Source organism: Sus scrofa, chromosome 14 (assembly GCF_054392235.1).
Source record: "Sus scrofa isolate SSC_HxYL_T2T_F1_AM1 chromosome 14, Sscrofa_HxYL_maternal_Yorkshire_Landrace_v2.0, whole genome shotgun sequence".
Lineage (NCBI taxonomy): Eukaryota > Metazoa > Chordata > Mammalia > Artiodactyla > Suidae > Sus > Sus scrofa.
The window spans coordinates 110,612,348-110,633,347 of record NC_139396.1 but is presented as its reverse complement, the minus strand read 5'-3'; the positions used below and the strand labels follow the sequence as shown (position 1 = coordinate 110,633,347).

The 21,000-nt window shown below is 51.5% G+C and overlaps 1 protein-coding gene across 46 annotated transcripts in view; it reads left to right on the top strand.

Annotated features, from left to right (window-relative positions):
• The window catches only part of LOC102164887 (uncharacterized), a 96,821-nt gene that overhangs the window by 36,045 nt on the left and 39,776 nt on the right, over positions 1–21,000 (top strand). For 22 of the 46 annotated variants that reach the window (XR_014827446.1, XR_014827443.1, XR_014827428.1 and 19 more), the window contains 7 exons: positions 366–461; positions 3,819–3,888; positions 4,462–4,540; positions 6,461–7,222; positions 8,464–8,502; positions 9,637–9,714; positions 11,166–11,243. The exons of 1 other annotated variant lie outside the window; for it this stretch is intronic. Coding sequence is in view for 9 of the 45 variants with exons in the window: in XM_084996415.1 (XP_084852541.1) it covers positions 366–461; positions 3,819–3,888; positions 4,462–4,540; positions 6,461–7,222; positions 8,464–8,502; positions 9,637–9,714; positions 11,166–11,243 (1,202 nt within the window). In the remaining 36 variants the exon portion in view is untranslated. Of the gene's footprint in view, positions 1–365; positions 462–3,818; positions 3,889–4,461; positions 4,541–6,460; positions 7,223–8,463; positions 8,503–9,636; positions 9,715–11,165; positions 11,244–18,781; positions 19,355–21,000 lie in introns of those variants that run through there. 23 more of the 46 variants (XR_014827452.1, XR_014827448.1, XR_014827434.1 and 20 more) reach the window with 6 other exon arrangements.

Sequence of the window (21,000 nt, the reverse complement as noted above, 5' to 3'; positions counted from 1 at the left end):
TTCTTCTGTCATTTATGTGAGGGAGGCCTGATGAAAAGCACCACCTGCACTCCTTAAGGAAGACCTTGGGACATATAAATCAGAAACCCATGGCCAGGTTTGACCCTGTGGAGAGGACAGCATTGGTCTTGATGGGTCAGGAGCAGTGGTGGAAGGTCCCCTGAGTGCTCATGGGCCAGCCCAGGTGCCTTACAGTAGATCCTCAGAGAAATCAGATGAGTGTGCACAGATGTAAGTTCAGACACAGCTGCTTCCTCATAAAAATTCCTAGGAATTCAGTTACGGGGTGGACTGTTATAAATGTGAGATGAGAGGGAAGACAGCATTCAGCACCCCCTAACATAGGCTTTGGATGTTCCTTGCAGAATCCTACCAACTTGGGTTTTTCGCACAAGGCCTAAATCCACAAAAAATTGGAGAATATATTTGCAGATATAATTTCAGCGAATCCATAATCTACAGTAAGTACCCACCCTGTTGCATCCAAGTGACACACTTCCCACATAATGCTGCAGTGCCTCAGCAGAGCCCTTGCTGACCATTGAGTGTGGACACTGAGGACAGAGGGAGCCAGAACAATGGAAGGAGGGACCTGGCAGGGAAGCATGGCCACCTCTCCCTTTATCTCAGGCCAGGAAGTAATCAATCCCCCAGCACAGCAAGAGCACCCTGGAGCAGGGCTGACCCCTGCAGAGGCTGGATCTGCCTTCACTGACACCCCCACCCCCCCAGCCTTTCTCAGCTCTCACTTCCCTTGAGAGACAAGGACATGGACTCAGAGTCTGAAGGGGGAGGTGGAGGCAGCCCCAGGGCTCTCAGCCCCTACCAGGTGGTCTCCTAGGACTGAGCAAGGGTGCCAAGTGCCAGGCCTGGGCCCTGGAATCCTGGCTCAGGCTCACACTCCATGTGTGGTCTTGACCTAATGAGTGCTGTGTTGTCAGCCTCTATTATCTGTACTGGAAAGTGGAGCCAGTATAGTGGGTGCACTAACTAAGCCCCGTCACATGTGTAAAGCTCTTATTTGGAAAAACTCAGGCACTAGGTGACTGTCCACGATGGGTGAGAGGCCTGAGGAAGCACACGGTTGGGGCAGCAGCTGTGCCCTCAGGGCTGAGGTGGGGCTGATCTCCCCCACAGAGGGCCTGGGGGACAGTTGGACTTTCTCTTCCTCCTCAGCTCTCCCTGGTAGCCCCTGATACAGGGATTTGATATGATTATGTATGTTCAAGGACATCTAGTTCCAGGTAAACCCAGAACGGGTCCCCTCCCCCAGCACACTTCTGGGCTGTCTGTCCTTCTTCCATGGGTGCCCAGGATGGCCTCACTCCCACGGCACACAGTGTGTAGATGGCCCCAGGGAGTTAGATTAGCCTTGGTCTGTACTTTCTCAGGAGTGGCCAGGGACTGAGTAACTCATTTGTATAGAGTGCTCATGTTTATTGAGCACCTACTGCCTCAGGTAATGTGCTAAGTGCCTTAGATGCACTAAACCAGTGAGTTCTCCAAAGACCTATTGTTATTACTTTGTATGGAGCTGAAATCATAAAAGGGCAATTAAGGAGTTTGCCCAAGGCCATGACTTGGTGTATCAAAAGCTGGAAAGTGGACACAAGCAACCTGATGGCCTGGTGCGCATATTCAGCCTTCCTATTGACAAACCTTCAGAAAACTTAGGAACAACCCATCCTCCAAAAAGGTATTCAGATACTTCCTCTGGGTTTGGTGACTATACTGTTTTTCCACTCTGGGTGTGTCACCATTGTTTCTCTCAGAGGTGCACCAGCACCAAGGTCTCCCACAGGAGAACCAGTACCATGGTCCTGGGATCCTCTGCTGACCGATACACTGCACCTGGTGGGAGGCTGATCAGAAGTGTCCCAGCAAACTGTTTGTTGCCGTAAGCCCTGATGCCCTGATGAGGACTGATTTGCTTGACTCTCATTGTATTTTCCTCTGTTTAAAACATCTGGGAAAACATTTTAGTAAATATAGGAGTTCCCATCATGGCTCAGTGGTTAATGAATCTGACTAGGAACCATGAGGTTGAGGGTTTGGTCCCTGGCCTCGCTCAGTGGGTTAAAGACCCGGCATTGCTGTGAGCTGTGGTGTAGGTCACAGATGCGGCTCAGATCCTGCATTGCTGTGGCTCTGGCACAGGCCAGCAGCTACAGCTCCCATTCGACCCCTAGCCTGGGAACCTCCATATGCCATGGGTATGGCCCTAGAAAAGACAAAAAGCAAACAAAAAAACATTTAAGTAAATGTAGAAAAGCATAAAAAGAATAATTATTCAGTCAACATTTCTATGTTTTGTATTGTCCATCTTTAGCTTATAATGATGTTATATGTTAAGAAATCTTAAAATATAGCAATGGAAATATTTGGTTTGACCAGTAATGTTGATTTCAGCATTACTTTTAAGTCAGCATGATTTTCTGTCCCTTCAATATGTGAGGTGCCTGCCATCACCTCACTCTTCCTGCCCTGGACTATGAATCCTGTGGACAGCACACCACATTTCCATGACATTCTTTTTACACTAAAGGCAACCATCGTACCCCACAGACACAAATCCTTCCCTCTAAGCATACTTGGTGATTAGTTACATGATCAGCACCATTAAAGAGGGAAACAGTTCAGAAGTTCATAGCTACTCTGACAACTGAGTTATGGCAAAAAGCAAATCACCTGGAAGTGAACCATCTGTGGGGACCAGGCCTGACCTGTGGCCACAGTCAAGGGTGTGAGAAGACTTGAGGCTCTTCCCTCAGGAGAGAAAAGTCTCCACAGCTACTAGTTACAGACTGTCTGAGCCTCCTGAGTGCCACCTCCCAGCTCCACAAAATGACAGAGCAAACACAAGCAGGAAGACCTGTTCCCTCAGGCTTCCTGGGTCAATAAAAGCACCAGCACCCACCTAGCTCTGCTCACAGACCAGCTCCTCATCCTCACTCCTCTGTGCTCTCATCCCACAGCCAGTCCACCTGCTGCCTCGGTGTCCAAACCCACCTGGACCTGGCCAGCCCTCCCCAGACTCACTGTGCCTGGAATAGAGCCCAACCCCCTCCCAGGGCCCCGAGGCCCCGCCCCCTCTCCTCACTCACCTCTTTCCCCTCAACCAGCCCAGCTGCTTATGCCTCAGGCCTCAGCACAGGCGCCCACAGCCCAGACCCTCTTCCCTGGCTTTCCCTTCATCTGGTGTCGCCTCCAGGACCATCACTTCAGAGAGAACTCATCTTAAAAGGAAATTTCCAATAATAAACACAAGTCGCAAAAATTACATGGAGCACCTGAAGCAGCCTTGACCTACTTTGAGGAATTATCAACCCGGCCAATCTGGAATGGCTGATACCTCACCACTGATCATTATGAAGCAGATCCCAGACATCACCTCGTGTCCTCTATAATTATCTCACTTTCCCTTAAAGAGAAATTATGTCTCTGAAAGATAGGACAGGTCACTTGCTCCTAAGCAGCTGTCCCTTCCCCTCCCTTCTCCATCCCTTCTCCTGTTTATTGATGTCCCAGTATTTTTCTCTCTGGCATTTATTCTGTTCATTGCTTGTTACTTTATTGTCTGTCTCTCTCTCCAGTTGCTCAAATGCCAGGCCCTGGAGAGCAGGGCCTCTGGCTGCCTTGTTCCCACTAAACACCAGAGCCCCGCACAGAGCCTGGTGCGCAGTAGGTGTCAGAAGGCAGAGCAGAGAAGCTGCTTCTGCCAAAGTGTGAGCTCTGCTAGCCGAGGGCAGGCAGGAGGGAGGGATGGATGGATGGATGGACAGTTCCATTGACATTCTTCTTATGTGATTGTCTTTTAGCTAAAATACCCAGCAACGTGACTGGAGAAAGAATAATTTGCCCAGGACATATTTTTGATAAGGATGGACAGTAAGTGTTTAGGTCTGGGGGCCATTTGGGCAGGTTTTTTAATCACCACAAGGAGTGCAGATGTGGGATGCCCCCTTTACAAAGGGGCAGCACAGATCTGTCTCCAAGAGGGCTCAGGGCATCCTCCACACCTGCCCTGGTTGACAGTCCCCTGAGATGCTCAGGGATCTGCTGTGGCCCAGGCTGTGCTGAGGAGGGCAGGATGGAGGAGACGATGTGCCCCAGGGATGGTACTTTTGTTCCAGGAAGCTTTTCCAAGTGAAGCCAACTTACTCTGTACATACAGAGAAGTTAGGATGGTGACCTCATACATCCATCCCTGGTCTCTTCACTTATGGCAATGAGGGCATCTGACCCCATGCAGGGCTCCTCGCTGCTTGGTCAGCATTCATGGCAGATGTTGACATCATGGTGCTTGGGAATGAGCTCCTTGCCCAAAGCTCAACAGTACCCTCTAATGCCTGATGTTCAAAGTCATTATAGTGAGGAGAGTTGGAACTATAGAATAAGCCAAGTATAAGGACTGTGTCTATCCCAGGTCATGGATCACCATCTGCCCTTTCTGTGCTTTAGGGTGGTCGTCGTTGATTACACCCTGGACCAGGGTGAGACATATGGTAGCCGAGGCTTGAAAATCACGAGCAGGGACTGTGTGAGTAAATGGTGGGGCTGTAGGGCTGTCCAAAGACCATGCTGGGATGGAGAAACACCCAGGGAAATAACATCACCAGGGAAAGACCAGCAACCAGCCATGCAGACAGGCAACTACATAGCATTTCACTGCTGGCTTGGTGCCCATAGGCCTTTATCAGGGAGCTCTCCTCCCACTCACATTTGTGAAATTCACAGGAAAGCTTCTCCAGGACTAGGGAGTATAGTCACCCCTCTTGGCCTTTTAGAAACTCCGCTCTGTCTGTGAACAAAGTGTCATTGAAGGCACTTGACAGGAAACAATTAGAGATCTAAGCAGACTACAGAAACAATGCTGTAGCTCTGACCACCCTGGACCCACCTCGTCACCTCCCTTGGTAGGGCCTTGTGGTGGAGAGCACCAGACTCCATCCTAGATTCCAGCCAGGGTAAGTGGGAGAGACTAAAACACTGCATACTAGCTGACAGAGTCCAGGACCTCTGGGACATTGGGCCCTCCAGTCAGGGTCCGAGGCACAGGGTCTGGAGGCAGGGCAACTGTGGCCTTGCTCAGTCAGGGTGTGTCTCCACTGCATTGGTGCAGCAGCTGGCAGGGCTCTGACACCTCTCCTGACCTCGCAGCCCTGCCCCCCATGACTCTCTGGGGAACCAGCCTCGCATCTGTCTCTACCGCTTTCTGGGGCTCCTCAGTCGCCCCTCCCTACTCACTGGATCTGACCTCTGGGGGAGGCCTCCCCTCTGCTGGGTGGGAGGCTGTAGGGATGTCAGGTGGGGAGGGGTTGGAGGGGTGGGACTCAGCTCAGGGGGAGGCATCTGGGAACAAAGTGCTACTCCCAGCTCCTGCTTTTCAGCTCCATGTCATCCAGGCACTTTAGTCTGGGGCAGCACAACATGGGCCACAGAGAGCACAAGGCTGGGCTGAGGTTTCCTGGGAGGAGGGACATCTGTGCCTGGTGGCCACAACCCTGGAGTCCAGTGCCAGCTGGTGAGGGTTCCCGCAGTGGGATGATCCTCCATGTGTCTGTCTCCACCCGTCCCTGCACATCCACCCGAGGAGCCCAGAAGGAACCTCTGCATTTCCCAGCAGGAGCCCCAGCGCCTGACAGCTACCTGTCCACAGGCACATTGACAAGAGAACATGGGGGCTGCCTGGGGCTCAGGGCCCAGCACGGGGTCGCCCTCAGCCTGACTGTGCCTCTCCTTCTGGCTGCCCTTTTCCTGGGCACAGGCTCACTCTGCCCTCTTCCCGCCCTGCTTCTCTCAAGCAGAGCACTTGACATGAGGAAGTGCTGGGCATCACTGGGGTCCATGGGCACAGCACCTGTGCCCTTGGTCAGGAACATCAGCAAGAGAGCAGATCCCATTCCTTAAGCCCCACGTGGACCTGGCCCGTGCTAGGACTTTCTGTAGACTCCCTCTGATGCTCTCCAGTGCCCGCTCAATTCCTCACTACACATGGCGGCTCAGAGAGATGGAGGAGTTTTTGCCCAAGGCTGCAGAGCCAGGAAGGAGGGGAGAGGAGCTACGGAGAAGAGATCAGGGTGTCCTGCCTCTGCTCTTGCACCCCCACCTCTCAGTGGGCCCCACATCCCCTCCCCTATCATCTGTGTATCATGGCCACGAGTGGTCCCCATAGGACCCATGTGCTGTCAGTACGAAGGCTAAGTTGTGACTCCATGGGGATTGGACTTCATGACAAGGGCTGGGGAGAGCCTCTAAGTAGGGGTGGCAGTGGGGTCTGTGTCCCAGGGCTCCTCAGTGGCTCTCTGGGGGCTGACCCTGATCTCCTAGCCACAGTGGGGTCCCCCAATATGCAGCACCCTGACAGGCAGTGGAACGGTGAGGTCTGGTGTGGGAAGTGGCTCTTGGTGCACAGGAAGAGGCCACCCAGGCCAGGATTTGCCATGTGTGCTTTTTGCAGTATGAGCCTACAGAGCCCACGACTGTCCCCACAACAACCACAACAACCACAGTGCCCACCACAACCACAACAACCACCACAACAACTGTGCCTACCACAACCACAACAACCACCACAACAACTGTGCCTACCACAACCACAACAACCACCACAACGACCGTGCCTACCACTACCACCACCACCACAACGACAGTGCCAACCACCACCACCACCACAACAGTGCCAACCACCACCACAACCACGACAGTGCCAACCACCACCACCACCACCACAACGACAGTGCCGACCACCACCACGACTACCACAACGACAGTGCCGACCACCACCACCACCACCACAACGACAGTGCCGACCACCACCACCACCACCACAACGACAGTGCCGACCACCACCACCACCACCACAACGACAGTGCCGACCACCACCACAACGACAGTGCCGACCACCACCACCACTACCACCACCACCACAACGACTACAACCACAACCACCACAACGACCACAACCACCACGACGACAACCACCACAACGACCACAGTGCCTACCACCACTACCACAACCACAACAACGACAACGACCACAGTGCCTACCACAGACACAACGATGACCACGGTGACTACTGAGGTCATAGAGGAGGAGACCACGGTGCCTGAGGTTGTCCGCCAGAGCCCGGCCCCCAGCAATCCTCTCTTGTACCCCACACTCATCCCATCCCTGGTTGTGATCCCACTGCTGATTGTCTGCATCTGCTGCTACAAGAGGGTGAGTGACCCCTTCCCGCCCAGGCTGTTTCCAGTCCCTGATGCCCCCAAAGGACCAGGCATGTCTGCCCCGTAACCTTGCCTGTGGGCAGGTTCCCATCAGCTCCCGGGTCCTCACACAAGCAAACAAGCACAGATCTGTCCTCCCATCCTGGGTACAGACACAGCCTGGGCTTCTAGGGGGCCTCCTGCCTCATGCTCTCCCAGAGAGGTGGCCTAAGGGCTGTCCCTGTTCCCGGGGAAAAGGGAATCCAGATCCCGGGAGACCAGGGCTGCCTCACACAGTGAGGCTTCTGAAGGACTCAGGTGGACAAAGGCTGCAGGAGGCCTCTGCTGTTGGGGGAAGAAGAGGGTCTTCAGGGGGCACCGTGGCCCCAAGGGAGCTAGCTAGAAGGATGCTAACCTTGGGGGCAGCCTTTGAAAACAGCACGGATCCCTGTACAACTAGGTGCTCTCATCATGCCTTCCTCAGTCATGGCTAAGTCACCAGCATGTGCAGGGCTCCATGCTGGACACACAGGGGCAGAATGAAGCCACCCTTGCCCACAGGAGCTCACAGTGGGGTCTGGGCTGGTATTGGCACCTGGGAGGCATTGAGGGCACATGTCACCTTTAGAGGGTGTGGCAGTGCCCTGCTAATCATAAAGGACAGAGACGGGCCCCTGGGAGGGAGGGAAGGCAGAGGCGCTGGCTGGCTGGCTTGCAAGGACACCTGTCAGAGGACTGGGTGAAGAAGAGGAAAAGCGGGGCTGAGAAGGGATGAAGCAACCAGCGCAGAAGCCAGCAGGTGGGATTCCTGCAAAGGGGGAGAAGTGAGGAGAGAAAGCCTGGAGAAGGGGGAAGAGGGCTGTCATCCCTGAGGACTGGCGGGGTGGCCGGGAGGGCTGCAGGGCAATGGGAGGAAAGGGGCCAGGAGCAGGGGTTGGGGGGTGTTCTTTTGTCTTCACGTGATGTCAGGGCTGCTGCCGGAAACTCCCAGGTGAGGCCTCTACCAGGGCCCAGGGCCCTTAGTCCACCTGTCTCCCCATCAAGCCTACAGGGAGGTCCTGATTCCCCTTTGATAACTGAGGAGGCTGAGCCTCGGGGAGGTGGAGTCTGTTGCCCACAGACCATCAGGACATGGGTTCCCAAAGCCCATGTTCCATCCCCCTCCTGCTGCCGAGCAAGTCCCCTTGTCTGCATGGCTGAGCCCGAGCCCCCCTGCCCCTTCCAGCCTGTGTTTGCGTCTCTTTGACATTCTAGGTTGTCCAAGAGCCACCACCAGCCCAGAAACCAGAAAGGGTAAGTTCTCTGTTTCGTCCTGCTGTTCTCAGCATGTGTGATGCCCACAGTGACCTGCACAGAGAGGGTCCCTGCCGCCTTTGGGGAGGTGTCCTCTCCCTGCCCCTGCAGCTCCCACCTACTTGGGCAGAAAGAAGTGACAGAGGGGCAGGGAAGGGCCCCAGGGAGGACATGGGATTCAAATGTCACGTAGGCAAAGCCATTCTCGAACTCCCAGCATAGCCTGATCCAAGGCCATCATCAGTGAATCAGCAACATGGGGTAGCCTGTCTCAGAAACAGCTATGATCTCTCTTGAAATGACTGGGCTTTCTGCCAGTTCCCAAGGGACTGCCTGTAGGATGGTCCTTCCCCAGGACTCGGGTGAGCTTTTAGAAAAGGATCCTCAGGTGTCATGGACCAAGTCCCCATCCCCGGACTCTGGTGTATGTTTTGCTCCCTTTCCTTGGTCCTCATCCCCGTCTCATGTCAGGGCACAGGTCTCGGCAGGGTTGGCCTTTAGGGACAGCGGGGCTGAGGAGGGTGGAGGGAGTCTTCCCTGGCATTGAGCCGGGAGGGAGGTGCAGCCCAGGTGAGCACAGGGACCAAGGGTCAGGTGAGCAGCTGTGGCCCACCCAGGGTGGCACCCCACACCAGAGGCCATAAGAGACAGTTATGGCAGGGGTGCGGTGTCCCAAGGAAGGGGAACCTGGGCCTGAGAGCTTGGGAAAGAGCGTCACTGCCTGGGCTGGTTTCTACTCTGGGTGCTATGTGGCTTCAGGGAGGCTGGGTCTACCAGAGTTGGGTGAACACAGCCCTGTAGGTGCTAATGCCCACACCCCTGACGGCCCCCATCACATGGCACAGCCTGGAGCCCAGCCTCCCCAGCAAGGGCGGGCTGCAGGAAGCAAGGAGACAGGATAGGGGTTATAGGCCTTTGGAGGGGAGTCCTCTTTGTAAACCAAAAGTTGTTGGTGTGTTTTTCACATGGAGGCCACTCTCTTACTGTGCCGGGTGCTGCTCATTGGTCCCCGATTCTCCACCAGACATTCTGAGTGGCCAGTACTTGGCAGGTGCAGGAGCAACAGATGTCATGTGTCTGCACCCAGGAGCTGCCAGACAAGGAAGCAGACAATTCTTTTTTTCTTTCTTGAAGCCGTGCCCTGTACACAAATGTACCACAGTGATTGTCCCCTACTGTGAGTGCGAGGAAGACAGTATAAGACGGATGGAGGTGAGAAGGGCCCTTAGGAAGTGAGTGATGATCCCTCCAGATGGGGATGTGGGAGGAGAGGGGAGCCAGCTCACCCACACAGGCTTGAGTCTGAAAAACTTGGTTTGAACGGAGATGAGCTTTATGGACTCTGGACTCCCACCACTTGGTGACAAAGTAAAACCCAAGGCCCTCCCTCCCCTAGAGCCCGGGGAGAACAGTATGGGTTAGGTCTCAGGTGCCCACTCCTCCAGGCAGTCTGAGCACCAGGGTCTCCCCCTCAGAACAGGCCCTTGATTCTGGATGTTGGTGGCTGTTTCATAGGCAGCCGGGCCTTGGTTCTCACAGAGGTTGTCCTCAGCCCTGGCAGTGTCCTGGGTTTCATGGGCCAGTGACTGGATGAGTGAAAAAAAAGAAGGACATATGACCACACACATACCAGGGAGAAAAAAACTTTACAAAGGAAACTTCTGAGCCGAGTCGTGACCAGCATGAAACTCCCAGGACGTTCCTGGGTGCCTGCTGTCTGTGGAGGAGTCTGTTCAGTGAGGGAAGGAGAGAGCTCCCTGCCCTGTCCCTGTGGTCCCTAAGACTGGGTGACAAGGGCCATGTGCAGGAGCGGGACGAGGACACTTCCCTCCACCAGGAAGAGCTGGGCCCTCCTGGTGATGAGATCCCAGCCCTGCAGAGTGACTGAAGTTGACCAGGACTTAGCCCTGGGTGGCCTGTGGGAAGAAGAACTCACCAGCTTTGCCCAGCTTTGCCTTTGCTCCCTCCTGGGACCATCAAGTGGCAGCAGGAGGGCCAGCTGCATATGTCCCTGACAGTCAGGATGGGGACCCATAGAAGCCACTGCACACCTTCTGGAGAGGGAGGACACCGCCTGTGAGGGACGTATCCCTGCTCACAGGCCTGACTCCAAGCCCCCCGCCCCCCGCCAGGGCGCAGAGGGCCCTGAGCTACAAGGTCCAGCAGCCATGAAGCAGCACACCCGACCTCGTGCCTGTTCTTCGTTTTCCTTGTCTCTCTTACTCACCCCAAGTACCAGGACCCCTCCCCCTGAGCAGGGCGTAGGTGCTTCTCCCTCTGTGCCCCCCAAATGCAGGCCCTCCTCCCCTCTTCAAGCTCCTGCCATCCCCATGCTCACATCAGATCTCTCCCCAAGGACCTCTCCTTGGCACCTGGATCTCCCCTCCGACCCTTGAACTTTTTGTAGACGTACCCCCTGATTTCTTCTCTTAAACCGGAAATACTTACTAGCCCCAGAACCCCAAACACTCTGTGACCCTCAGGGAGCATGGGCACCAAACACCCAAGGGTGCCAGGTCCCCCTCAGCCCTGGAGGCTGCAGAGCTGTCTCAGGGAATTGGTGGGGACAGAGCCCTGGAGAACATGGGAGATGGAGGGGACACTGTCCCCCTGGAGGCAGCATCTGTGCCTGTAACTTCCTCACAACCACATGTGCTTTTCAGGGAAAACTGAACACCTTGTGCGCCTTGGTTCAGCGCTGCAGCCAGATGCCACTGATGTGGTATCAGCCCAGGGACATGGTAAGCAGGGCATGGGGATGCTTCCTGTGGGCCGGGGTCTTGGTTTTGCCCTTGACAGTTGCTCCCTGGGACTGTGGGTCAGAGAACCTGTCAGGGCCTCTGTTGAGAGAAACCTAAGATGTGGAAATGTGGGGCCCACGAGCCTGCAGACAATTCTCTACATGGCGCCTGTGCATTTCCCTTTCACATTATCACAAGAATGTTGGGAAGTTTCTGGAGTTTCCCTGGTGGTGCAGTGGGTTAAGGATCAAGCATTGCCACAGCTGTGGTGCAGGTCACAGCTGTGGCTCAAATTCATTCCCTGGCCTGTGAGCTTCCATTTGCTGTGGGTACCACAAAAAAAAGGAAAAGAAAAAAAGAAAGTAGGGAAATTTCTTATCCAAAGCAATACCCGGCTCTTCCAATCTTATGTAAAAAAAGGGCTGGAGAGGAAGGCAGGACAGCAAATGCTATTGGCCTCCCAGACCATCATCCTTCCACACTGCCTACCAGACCCTGTGAGACTGTGCTGGCTGCACCACTCAGGTGCCAGGAATTGTGGAGACATGGAGATGTGTGCCCCCCCCCCCCCAACACCGTATGGCCAAAACTGACTGGTTTTATCAGGTAGGAAAGTTGCCTTCTTGTGTCTTTGCCTGTGACAATGGGAAGAAGCCAAATTGTTCCAGTTTCATTCTTGGAATATAATCCTAATGATAGAACTTTTATTGACTCCTTTATATGGGCCAGTTTCTAGCCTTTCCCCATGTTTCCAATGCTTTATTCTTCCAAGTAACTGTACATGTAGAGACTGCGTTATCACAGCTTGAGCAAAAGGGAGCTGACCCACAGAGAGGGTAACAAAGGCTGGGAAAGGCAGAGTTGGACTTGACCTTTTCACAGCTCTTGTCCCCCTTTCGGTTTAGCACTCCTGATCTCATGCTGGTTACCCTCACACCACCAGAGGGCTGCCCTACTCAGGTCCCCAGATCCAAGGAAGGTAAAATGCCTGCGTCGCCTAGGAATCACCTGCCTGGGCATCATATTCCTTGGGGTATCCATACTCAGACCCTCAACACAGACTGGGCCAGGGGCCCGGAGGATATTCTGGTGGCAGGGTCTGTAGTGATGGCTACATTGGCCACCTTCCCAGAACCCAGACAAACACTGGCTCTAGGTAGTTGGGCAGGTGGTCAGTGAGAAGCCCTGGACAGGCCTGAAAGCCTCTGGGCACTGCTGATGACACATCTAGGTTGTCCCATACCCAGCAGGTCCTTTTTCTAGTGATAGAGGTGTCAGAGTTCCTATAGCAGCTGGGCTCCTGGCTCTGGGTCCTACTCAAGCTCTCAGTCTCAGCCTTGCTTTCCTTGCGTGGAAACGTCACTCCCCACCTGATTCTCCTGGACCTTCCCCACCGAATCACAGCTCCAGGAGGGTAATGAGAGCCCCACACCATCCTTATGCCCTGAACAGTGGCAACATCCACCTAGAGATGTCCACTCAGGAACAAGAGGATAAAGCAAGACAGAAGACTCAATCCCTGGGGACATGGGTCTGCCTCCCACTCATCTGCCCCCCATCCCATTTGACCTTGTCCTTCCCAACCTTGTCCTAGAGAGCCGAGAGCTGTAGGATGTCCATGGGTACCCAATATTCCAGTAGGTGCAGAATCCTGGCTCCCCCTCTGGAAGCCTTCAGTGCTCTGGTCCCAGGCCTTACAGTGAATCCTAGACAAAGAGACAGGGTGTCAGCGGAGACCTACAGTCTCAGCCTCTAACCCCAGGCCCAAGTGTGCAGAGGAGACACCCAGCCCGGCTACTTGGGGATATTTCCGAGCACGTTCTCCTGTCCTTCCACACACTATGGCCATCAGCCATGTTTGCTGTTACCTTCTGTGAAATGACCATGTCTCTCTGTCCCACTGCCTTCTAATCTTCAGAGGAAACTTTCTAATAATTGTCTCTTCCAGAGCATCTCTCCTTGCACAAGACAGTTGAGTTTCTTAGTCTTGAACCAAACCCTGACGCCCCATCCAGGGTCCTGATTCTCTTCCTTCCCTGCTTCTCCCAGGGCAGCTCCTGCAGTTCACAGAAACCAGTTCTCATAGATCCATCAGGAAAATCCATTAGAAATGGGAAACTTACCTCTCTCACTGATTGTGGGGCTGCCAGTGACATACCTGTCTCCAGAGAATATGACCTAGGTGCCACCAGCTCGCAGGGCCCTTTACACAAGCATCTCATTTCATTCTCACCACAACAGTGGCCGTTTATACAGAGTAGGGATCACCGGACCCTGTCTAAGTGCTTTACACAAACTCACTCTTTTCATCCTCCCAACACTCTGCCAGGGAGGCACAGCCTCTCTGCAAGGTCGAGTCACCTGCCTGGCGGCACAGCCGAGAAGCAGCAGGGCATCAACAGCCCCGGGCCCAGACCTCACCATGTGCTTGGCTGCTTCTCTGTCCTGGCAGGTGGTCACTGCTCAGCATTTGGAAGCTGAAGAGCCCTTGGCTATAACGTTTAGTGATGGGCCCAGTGTGACAGGGCTGTGGAGGGGTGCAGCAGGGCTGGGAAGGACCCCAGGGGAAGCTCACTTCCAAGGCCAGGCTGTGCCTCCTGTGCCCTGCTGTCATGGTGATGGGGAACATCTCAGTGAGCTTCCTTCTGCAGTGCCGCGTGTTAGGTGTGTAAGCAGAGAGTTTCCTGTTAGCCTAGTGGCTAAGGATCTGGCATTGTCCCTCTTGTGGCGTGGGCTCAATCCCTGGCCTGGGAACTTCTGTACGCTACAGGCGTGGCAAAAAAAAAGATATGCAAACAACTGTGGCTGTGAATATCTTACTGTCACACTATGTTCCTCGCAGCCCTCCTCTAGATAGAGAGTTCGTATCTATATTTGCTGGAAGCGGTTTCCTGCATAACAGTTAGAGCTCCAGAGAGGCCCTGTGATGTATTCATAGCCAAGGAGTTCCCATCCTTTGCCCCTGCCCACAGAAGGTGCCCCGAGGGCTGTGGATAAAGCTAGGACAGGACTTCAGCCCTCCAGGAAGTCTTAACTTGGCAGCTGTCCTTCAAGCCAGTGACCTTCACTGAAATTCTCTGATCATAGCTTTGGGATGGTGACGACAGCCTGCTCCCCCATGTTTGACAAACCTCACCCCCAAACCCCTGACACACACACACACACACACTTCCCTATGTACAAGCAGGAAATCCCCAAATGGAACTGAAGCTCCAAAGCACTGGAGATTAATGTCCAATCAGCCATCTTCCAGTCACTAAAGAAACATTCCTTCGTGTGGAGCAGCTGAGCTGATGTAAGAAGTAATCAGTCACTGGCTTAGATCTCTTTGTCCTCAGAAAGTCAGAGAGTAAAGAGATGCCCCCCTCAGCCCCCAATCACCTCCCTCACCTCCTTAAGTTCACACAAGGGACTCGGGGGCTCTGCCACTACCTGGGGGTCTCCACTGCTGTCCCTAGCCCCTCAGCCCTCTCCCTCAGTCCCTGTGCAGATCCCTCTTGCAGCTCCAGTGATGGGCTGTGGTTGGGGGGCAGGGGAGCCAGGCCTCAGCACAGGTGTCCTGCAGTCATGCTCTGAGGAAATCAAAGGGATCATGGTAGATGGTAGACACTGGGTCTAGAATGCCCTGTTCACGTTCTGGAGTAAATAAGAAACAAAAGAGCTTAGAAATAAAGATAGCAGATTCCAATCTATTCACAGTAGCAGCAGCAAAAGCCGTGTTCGTATGTTCTTGTGTAACAAAAGCATACTGTCCTGTGAGGAAAAGAAACTAATACCTGACTCTGCTATAGAAGAAGTTGTGAACAGATGGAAACCTTGACCTCTGTGTCAGTTTTCCTAGAAGAATTAGTATAATAGACTTAGCTCTTTTCTTGTGTAATTGTAATGAACATTTTTAGGGAATTTGATCGAAACCATTCTTAATTTCACCTGAAAAAGCAAACATTTAAGAATATTTAAAGAATTTTTGGAAAGAAAAGTAATGCAAGAAGATTTACTTTATCCTATCCTAAAATATTATGCTCTGACAATTAAAATGAATATAAAGGACCCATAAAATAACTGTCCAAGTACACCAAACACCAGCTGGAAACATTGTATTAATGGAGTGGAGGCCCAGGTTGGTGTGAGTGTGTGTGTATCTGTGCATGCCTTTGTGCTTGGGTGTGCCATATATATGTTTAACAACTGTTAACATGATTTTGTAAAATTTGGCAAGTTCTTGGAGAAAAGAACAGGTTAAAGCCTTATTTCACAACATGCTAAAAAATTCAAATACTGATGTAATTAAATTTTTGAAAAACCTTACTATTAGTAACTAAAAAAGTAAGAATAGGTGCCTGGCTAATCAAACCATTAGCTTTGGAATGGATAAGCAATGAGGTCCTACTGTTCAGCCCAGGGAACTAAATCCAATCTCTTGAGACGGAGCATGAGTGAAGAGAGTATGACTGGGTCACTGTGCTGCACAGCAGAAATTGACACAACACTGTAAATCAACTGTCCTTTAATTTAAAAAAAAAAAGAATTAAACTGGAGGAAGGAAACCACCAAGGAAAATATTCTCAGGTTGAACCATACCCAATAATGCAACAAAGAATTATTCTGTGTCAGATGCTGGGGAGACAGACGGGAACCATAGGAATCGTGATAGCAGTTGTGATAGCTGAACGATTTTTGGCAGGAGAGGGGAAATGTCAGTGGGTGGCAGACACTGTCATACTCAGAAGGTATGGGTATATCAATGAGTGCCTATTTTGCCAGAGCAGAATCTGTGGCAGGGTGATGGTTTAAACTGAGAAATAATTGAGAAAAAGGAGTTGGTGACATGAAAATCAGGAGAAGTCGTTCAAAACAGAGGAAAGAGCAAGTGTGAACGCCGTGGGTGGTTGGGCTTGGCGAATGGAAAGGCTGCTGTAGCTTTGTCATCAATCCAGGGGTCAAGATGTTCCCCCAATGCCCAGGGCCGCCCTGTGAGGTGTTGGGGACAGATGCGCACAGCCCTGAAGGTCAGAGTGTCGCAGGAGCACCAAAACCAGTTGTTTCCCTGCCTGTGTGTCCACATACACAGAGCCTCTGGTGGGGACGATTGAATGAATGAGCACTTCTAGTCACATGTACAGATACCTAGGGTCATTTTCTGACACACAGAGGCCTTTTGGATCTAACAATATAAGGCACAGAAATCTGCTCTGGGGGCCACTGCAGGGATGGGGAAGTTTCCTTTGGAGTGAAGTTTCCTTTGGAGTGCCACTGCAGGGATGAGGAAGTTTCCTTTGGAGTGCTCTTAGGAAAAACCTTGCTTCAACCTATGAACTTTGCCTAGTTTCTTAAATGCTCTAGGCCTTACCTTACCTCAAAAATAGGGATAAAAATAATAAAACTCTAAAGTCCAAGTGATGCACTTAGGAAGAATTCTGGGTAGTTTTGGTGAGGCTAAGGGAATGCCCAAGTGAGAAAGAACAGCCCAAAGTCCAGAGGTCCTGGAGTCCCATAGACAGATCCAGTCAGGCCTGCCTACTGATTATTCTATCCGGTGGCAGTTGCCACTCCAACTTCAGTATAAACAGGGATGGTTCTGGCTCCTGTTCCATCTGAGACAGACATCAGGACAACAGCAGCATGTCTAAGAACCTCTTATGCTCACTGACGCCCATCTTCTCTCAGTGCTTGGCTGGGAGGACCCTGGATATATGGACCCACTTTGGCCTCCCACCGTGGACAGGAGCTTGTCTGCTGGGTCCCCACCTTGTCAGACCCTCCCTGGTCACAGTTGGAAAGGGAACCTCTTCAGCCCCAACCCAGGAGTGTCACCAGTCACCACAGGATTCTGTTTCAACTTGTGGCACTTCAACCTGTGCTCCTGTAGGGCTTTCCCCGGAGAAGTAAATAAGATGCAGTGTGTGAAAGCAGCTAGTGTGAAAAATGAACGTGGAGCTCTTGGGAATGAAGGAAGAGAAACTTAAAGGGGAAGGGAAGAAGACAAATATGGTCTGACTTGGACCATGCCTGGAAGGAGGTGGTGGCCAGGAGACAGACCCCTGGCACTGCGGTTGGTGGAAGCCATGGAGAGAGGCCAGTGGTCAGTAGTTGGCAAGTCCCAGGACCCTCGGGCCCCATAGCCTGCACGTCCTCCTCACACAGTGCCTAGCAGAGGTGGACCCTCTCAGCATCATCAGAGACCCTACTGCCGAGTGGGAAGAAGCTGAGCAGGACAAGGGCCCACCCTTTCCTGGCTCATGTCATACCACCCATGCCAGAAAGGGAGGCGTAGCAATTTTTACCCTGAAGGTGATACAGTTCCAGGGAGGATGCCTGTAAAGTAAGGATGAGCTGATGGGTTTCAGCCTCCTGGCGTACTTCGGAAGCCTTCTCACCTAGGCCCAGTTTGTGCTAAAGACATCATGGTCTCTAACCTGTGCGTTAAAAATCTGCACAGAGCACCAAAGACAATTAATGAGGAGGATTTATTCTTGGAAGAATTAGTTTGTCTTAGTCCAGTCTTTTGTTAGACTGAACAGTGTGACCCCAGCGGTCTGTCCAGGCCAGAAGTCAGGATTTCAATCCCACCCACTCTCCAGTTGTCACAGCACCCCAGGGACAGGCAAGTAATGAAAGAATCTCAGAGATCAGACTTCTTGCTATAAAAGAACCATTACTACAGGGTTTATAAGAAAGAATGAGTAGGAAGAGTCATTTTGTTGAAAAAAAAAAAGAGTTTAGGAGAATTCATGCAGGAGGTAGGACTTAGGGCGAGTCTTAACAGGTAAACAGGAGGTCACTAGGCAAGCAACATAAGGAAGGACACCCCAAGGGGAGAGAATAATTTATTTTAAAGCTTACAAACTGGAACTTGAATTGCTCTACAAAAGATTTTCATCTGATTACCTGCATCCTAAGTGGCCCAGAGATGATGTCAGTTGATGAGTGGGCCCCAGCCACCCTCCTTGTCACATCCAAGACATAGTTGGGGACAGGCGAGAGGTGAAAGCAAAGCCAGGGACAGTTGGTGCTACAGACAAGACTATGCTGTCCCGAAGGCTCCGCATTCATCTCTATTCAAACCAAGGGATCCATGTGCCTCCACAACCCATCCCCCATCTGAGGGTGTCCCCATGCCCTTGACCTGTGGGTCTGGAGTCCAGCCTGAGGGTTGTGGTGTGGACTTATCCCTTCAGCACACACTCAGCAAGAGAGCCTGAGCAGTGCTGGTGCTACAGTGACTGTCAGCCCTTGCTCTTGCTCCCCAGACTCTCAGTCCAGAGGGGAACAGACGAGTTCAACACCAGAGCAAAGGGAGTCAGGGTCAGAACACTAGGGTTCCCTGGGGAAGGGAGGGCAGTATGTCCAGTGCCTGAACAGAGTCTGGAAATAGGAGCACCAGCTGGAGGCCAGCACCCAGGGAGAGGAAGGGCATCAAGAAAGCCCTGGGGGTCCTGATGAGTACAAGCCTGATCCTCTAAGCCAAGGAAACCACAGCCTTCTCCTCCCAATTCCAGTGGCTTCTCAGTGACCTTCTCTTTCTGCTCTTCATACAGGGGAGGTGCATCAACTTCACCCTAATGAATCCCTACTGCGCCCAAATGCTCTGCGGCTCTAACATCTGCCTTCCACCCAGCCAGGAGTACTTCCCTCTCACCAGCTGCTGCTCATGCTGTCAACACTCCCCACCCATATGCTCTCAGCCCTCCGGGGTGCTGCCTTTGATCTCTACCCCTTCCCAGGAGCTCTTCAGGACTACTATGTCACCCACACCCCCATAGCCCAACATCTAAAGCACCAAACCCCCAAGATTGTTAAGAGCCCCCCCTTTTCTTATTGATTTGAACATACATACTGTGTTCTGTTTAACAGTTAGAAGGAGTTGAAATTTGTTGCTGATCAGTTTGTTACCTGGTGAGTACTTCCCCACTGTGTGAGATGCAGGCTACACTGCTCCTGCCAGGACAAAGCATCCTGGTCCATGGTGGATAGACATGATGAGTCCCATTCCCCAAAGACAGGTCTTCCTCTGTCATCAAGTGTTGGGGTGCATGGGGTTTTAGCCAAAACATGCTCTTTCAAAAAAGTCCAAATATCTTTGATGTATCAATACAATCTGATATCCATTATTCACTTGCTGTTACTTATTCTCTTGGGCAAGTTGCTTAATGTCTTTCTGCTTCAGTTTCCTCCCTGAAAAGATCTGGATAATGGTGTCTCCTCTGAGGTGATAGGAACTGCTGCAGTGTGCTGAGCACAGGGCTGGGTCATTTGTAGAGACTCAGGGGCCCCGTATTTAATGCCTTCCCTTCCCTGCAGAGGGAGAGGAGAGGATGATGTGCTCAGAGACATCAAGTAGTTTGCAGTGAGGACAGATGTTTTAGAAATCATGACTGGGACTTTCAGCTCTGGGTACCAAAACATGGGGTTGGCACGCCTGAGAATTCTCTGTTAACTGCCGACTGCGCGTGGGTTCACATCCAAGGCCTCCACCCATGTAATCCCCAAGACACCATCAAAAAAAATCCTGACACCTACTCCCTCCTTCAGAAATGTTAGTTCCCTTCCTGTACCTTAATATGTCTCATAGAGGTAATTCCTCGTACCCAATTTCGCATGCTTTCAAATCAGCTCAGACCTGTCAAGGGAGGAAGAGACCACATACTCCAGTGTGCACACATCCGTGCAACAAATCAGGGGCCATGAAGAATCAAGTAAACATGAGATGATGAAAAGAAGTGAGTAAAGCTCCAATAACTGACCCTAAAGAAATAGAGTTATGTGAAGAATTCAAAATACTTCTCTTTAAATTGTTCATTGAAATACAAGAACACATGGACAGACAACTGAATGATATTCAGGAAAAAACGTGCACAAACAAAATGAGAATTTCAAGAAAGAGGTAGAAAGCATCCAAAGAACAGCTGGAAACTAGGGCTTTTTTCACCATTGAGAGAGATGTTAGCTGTGGGTTTGTCATATATGGCTTATTATGTTGAGGTAGGATCCCTCCATGCCCACTTTCTGGAGAGTTTTTATCAGAAATGTGTGTTGAATTTTGTCAAAGCCTTTTCTGCATCTATTGAGATGATCATATGTTTTTTTTTTTTTCATTTTGTTGATGATGTGTATCACACTGACTGATTTGAGGATATTGAAAAAATCCTTGCATCCCTGGGATAAATCCCCTTTGATCATAGTGTATGTTCCTTTTAATATATATTTGCATTGAGTTTGCTAATATTTTGTTGAGGGTTTTTGCATCTATGTTCATCAGTGATATTGGCCTGTAATTTTCTTTGTGTGTGTATGTGTGTGTTATCCTTGACTGGATTTGGTATCAGGGTGTTGGCGGCCTCATAGAATGAGCTTGGGAGTGTTCCTGCCTCTGCTAATTTTTTTATTTAAAGAGTTTCAGAAGAATAGGTGTTAATTCTCCTCTGAATGTTTGATAAAATTTGCCGTGTAGCCATCTGGTCCTGGACTTCTGGGTTTTGGCAGTTTTTAAATCATAGTTTCCATTTCAGTACTTGTGATTGGTCTATTCATATTTTCAGTTTCTTTCTGGTTCAGTCTTGGTAGATTGTACCTTTCTAGGAATGTGTCCATTTCTTCTAGGTTGTCTATTTTATTGACACAGTTGCTTATAGAAGTCTGTTAGGATGCTTTGTATTTCTGTGGAGTCAGTTGGAACTTCTCCTTTTTCATTTCTAATTTTGTTGATTTGAGCCCTTTCCCTTTTTTTCTTGATGAGTCTGGTTAAAGGTTTATCAAT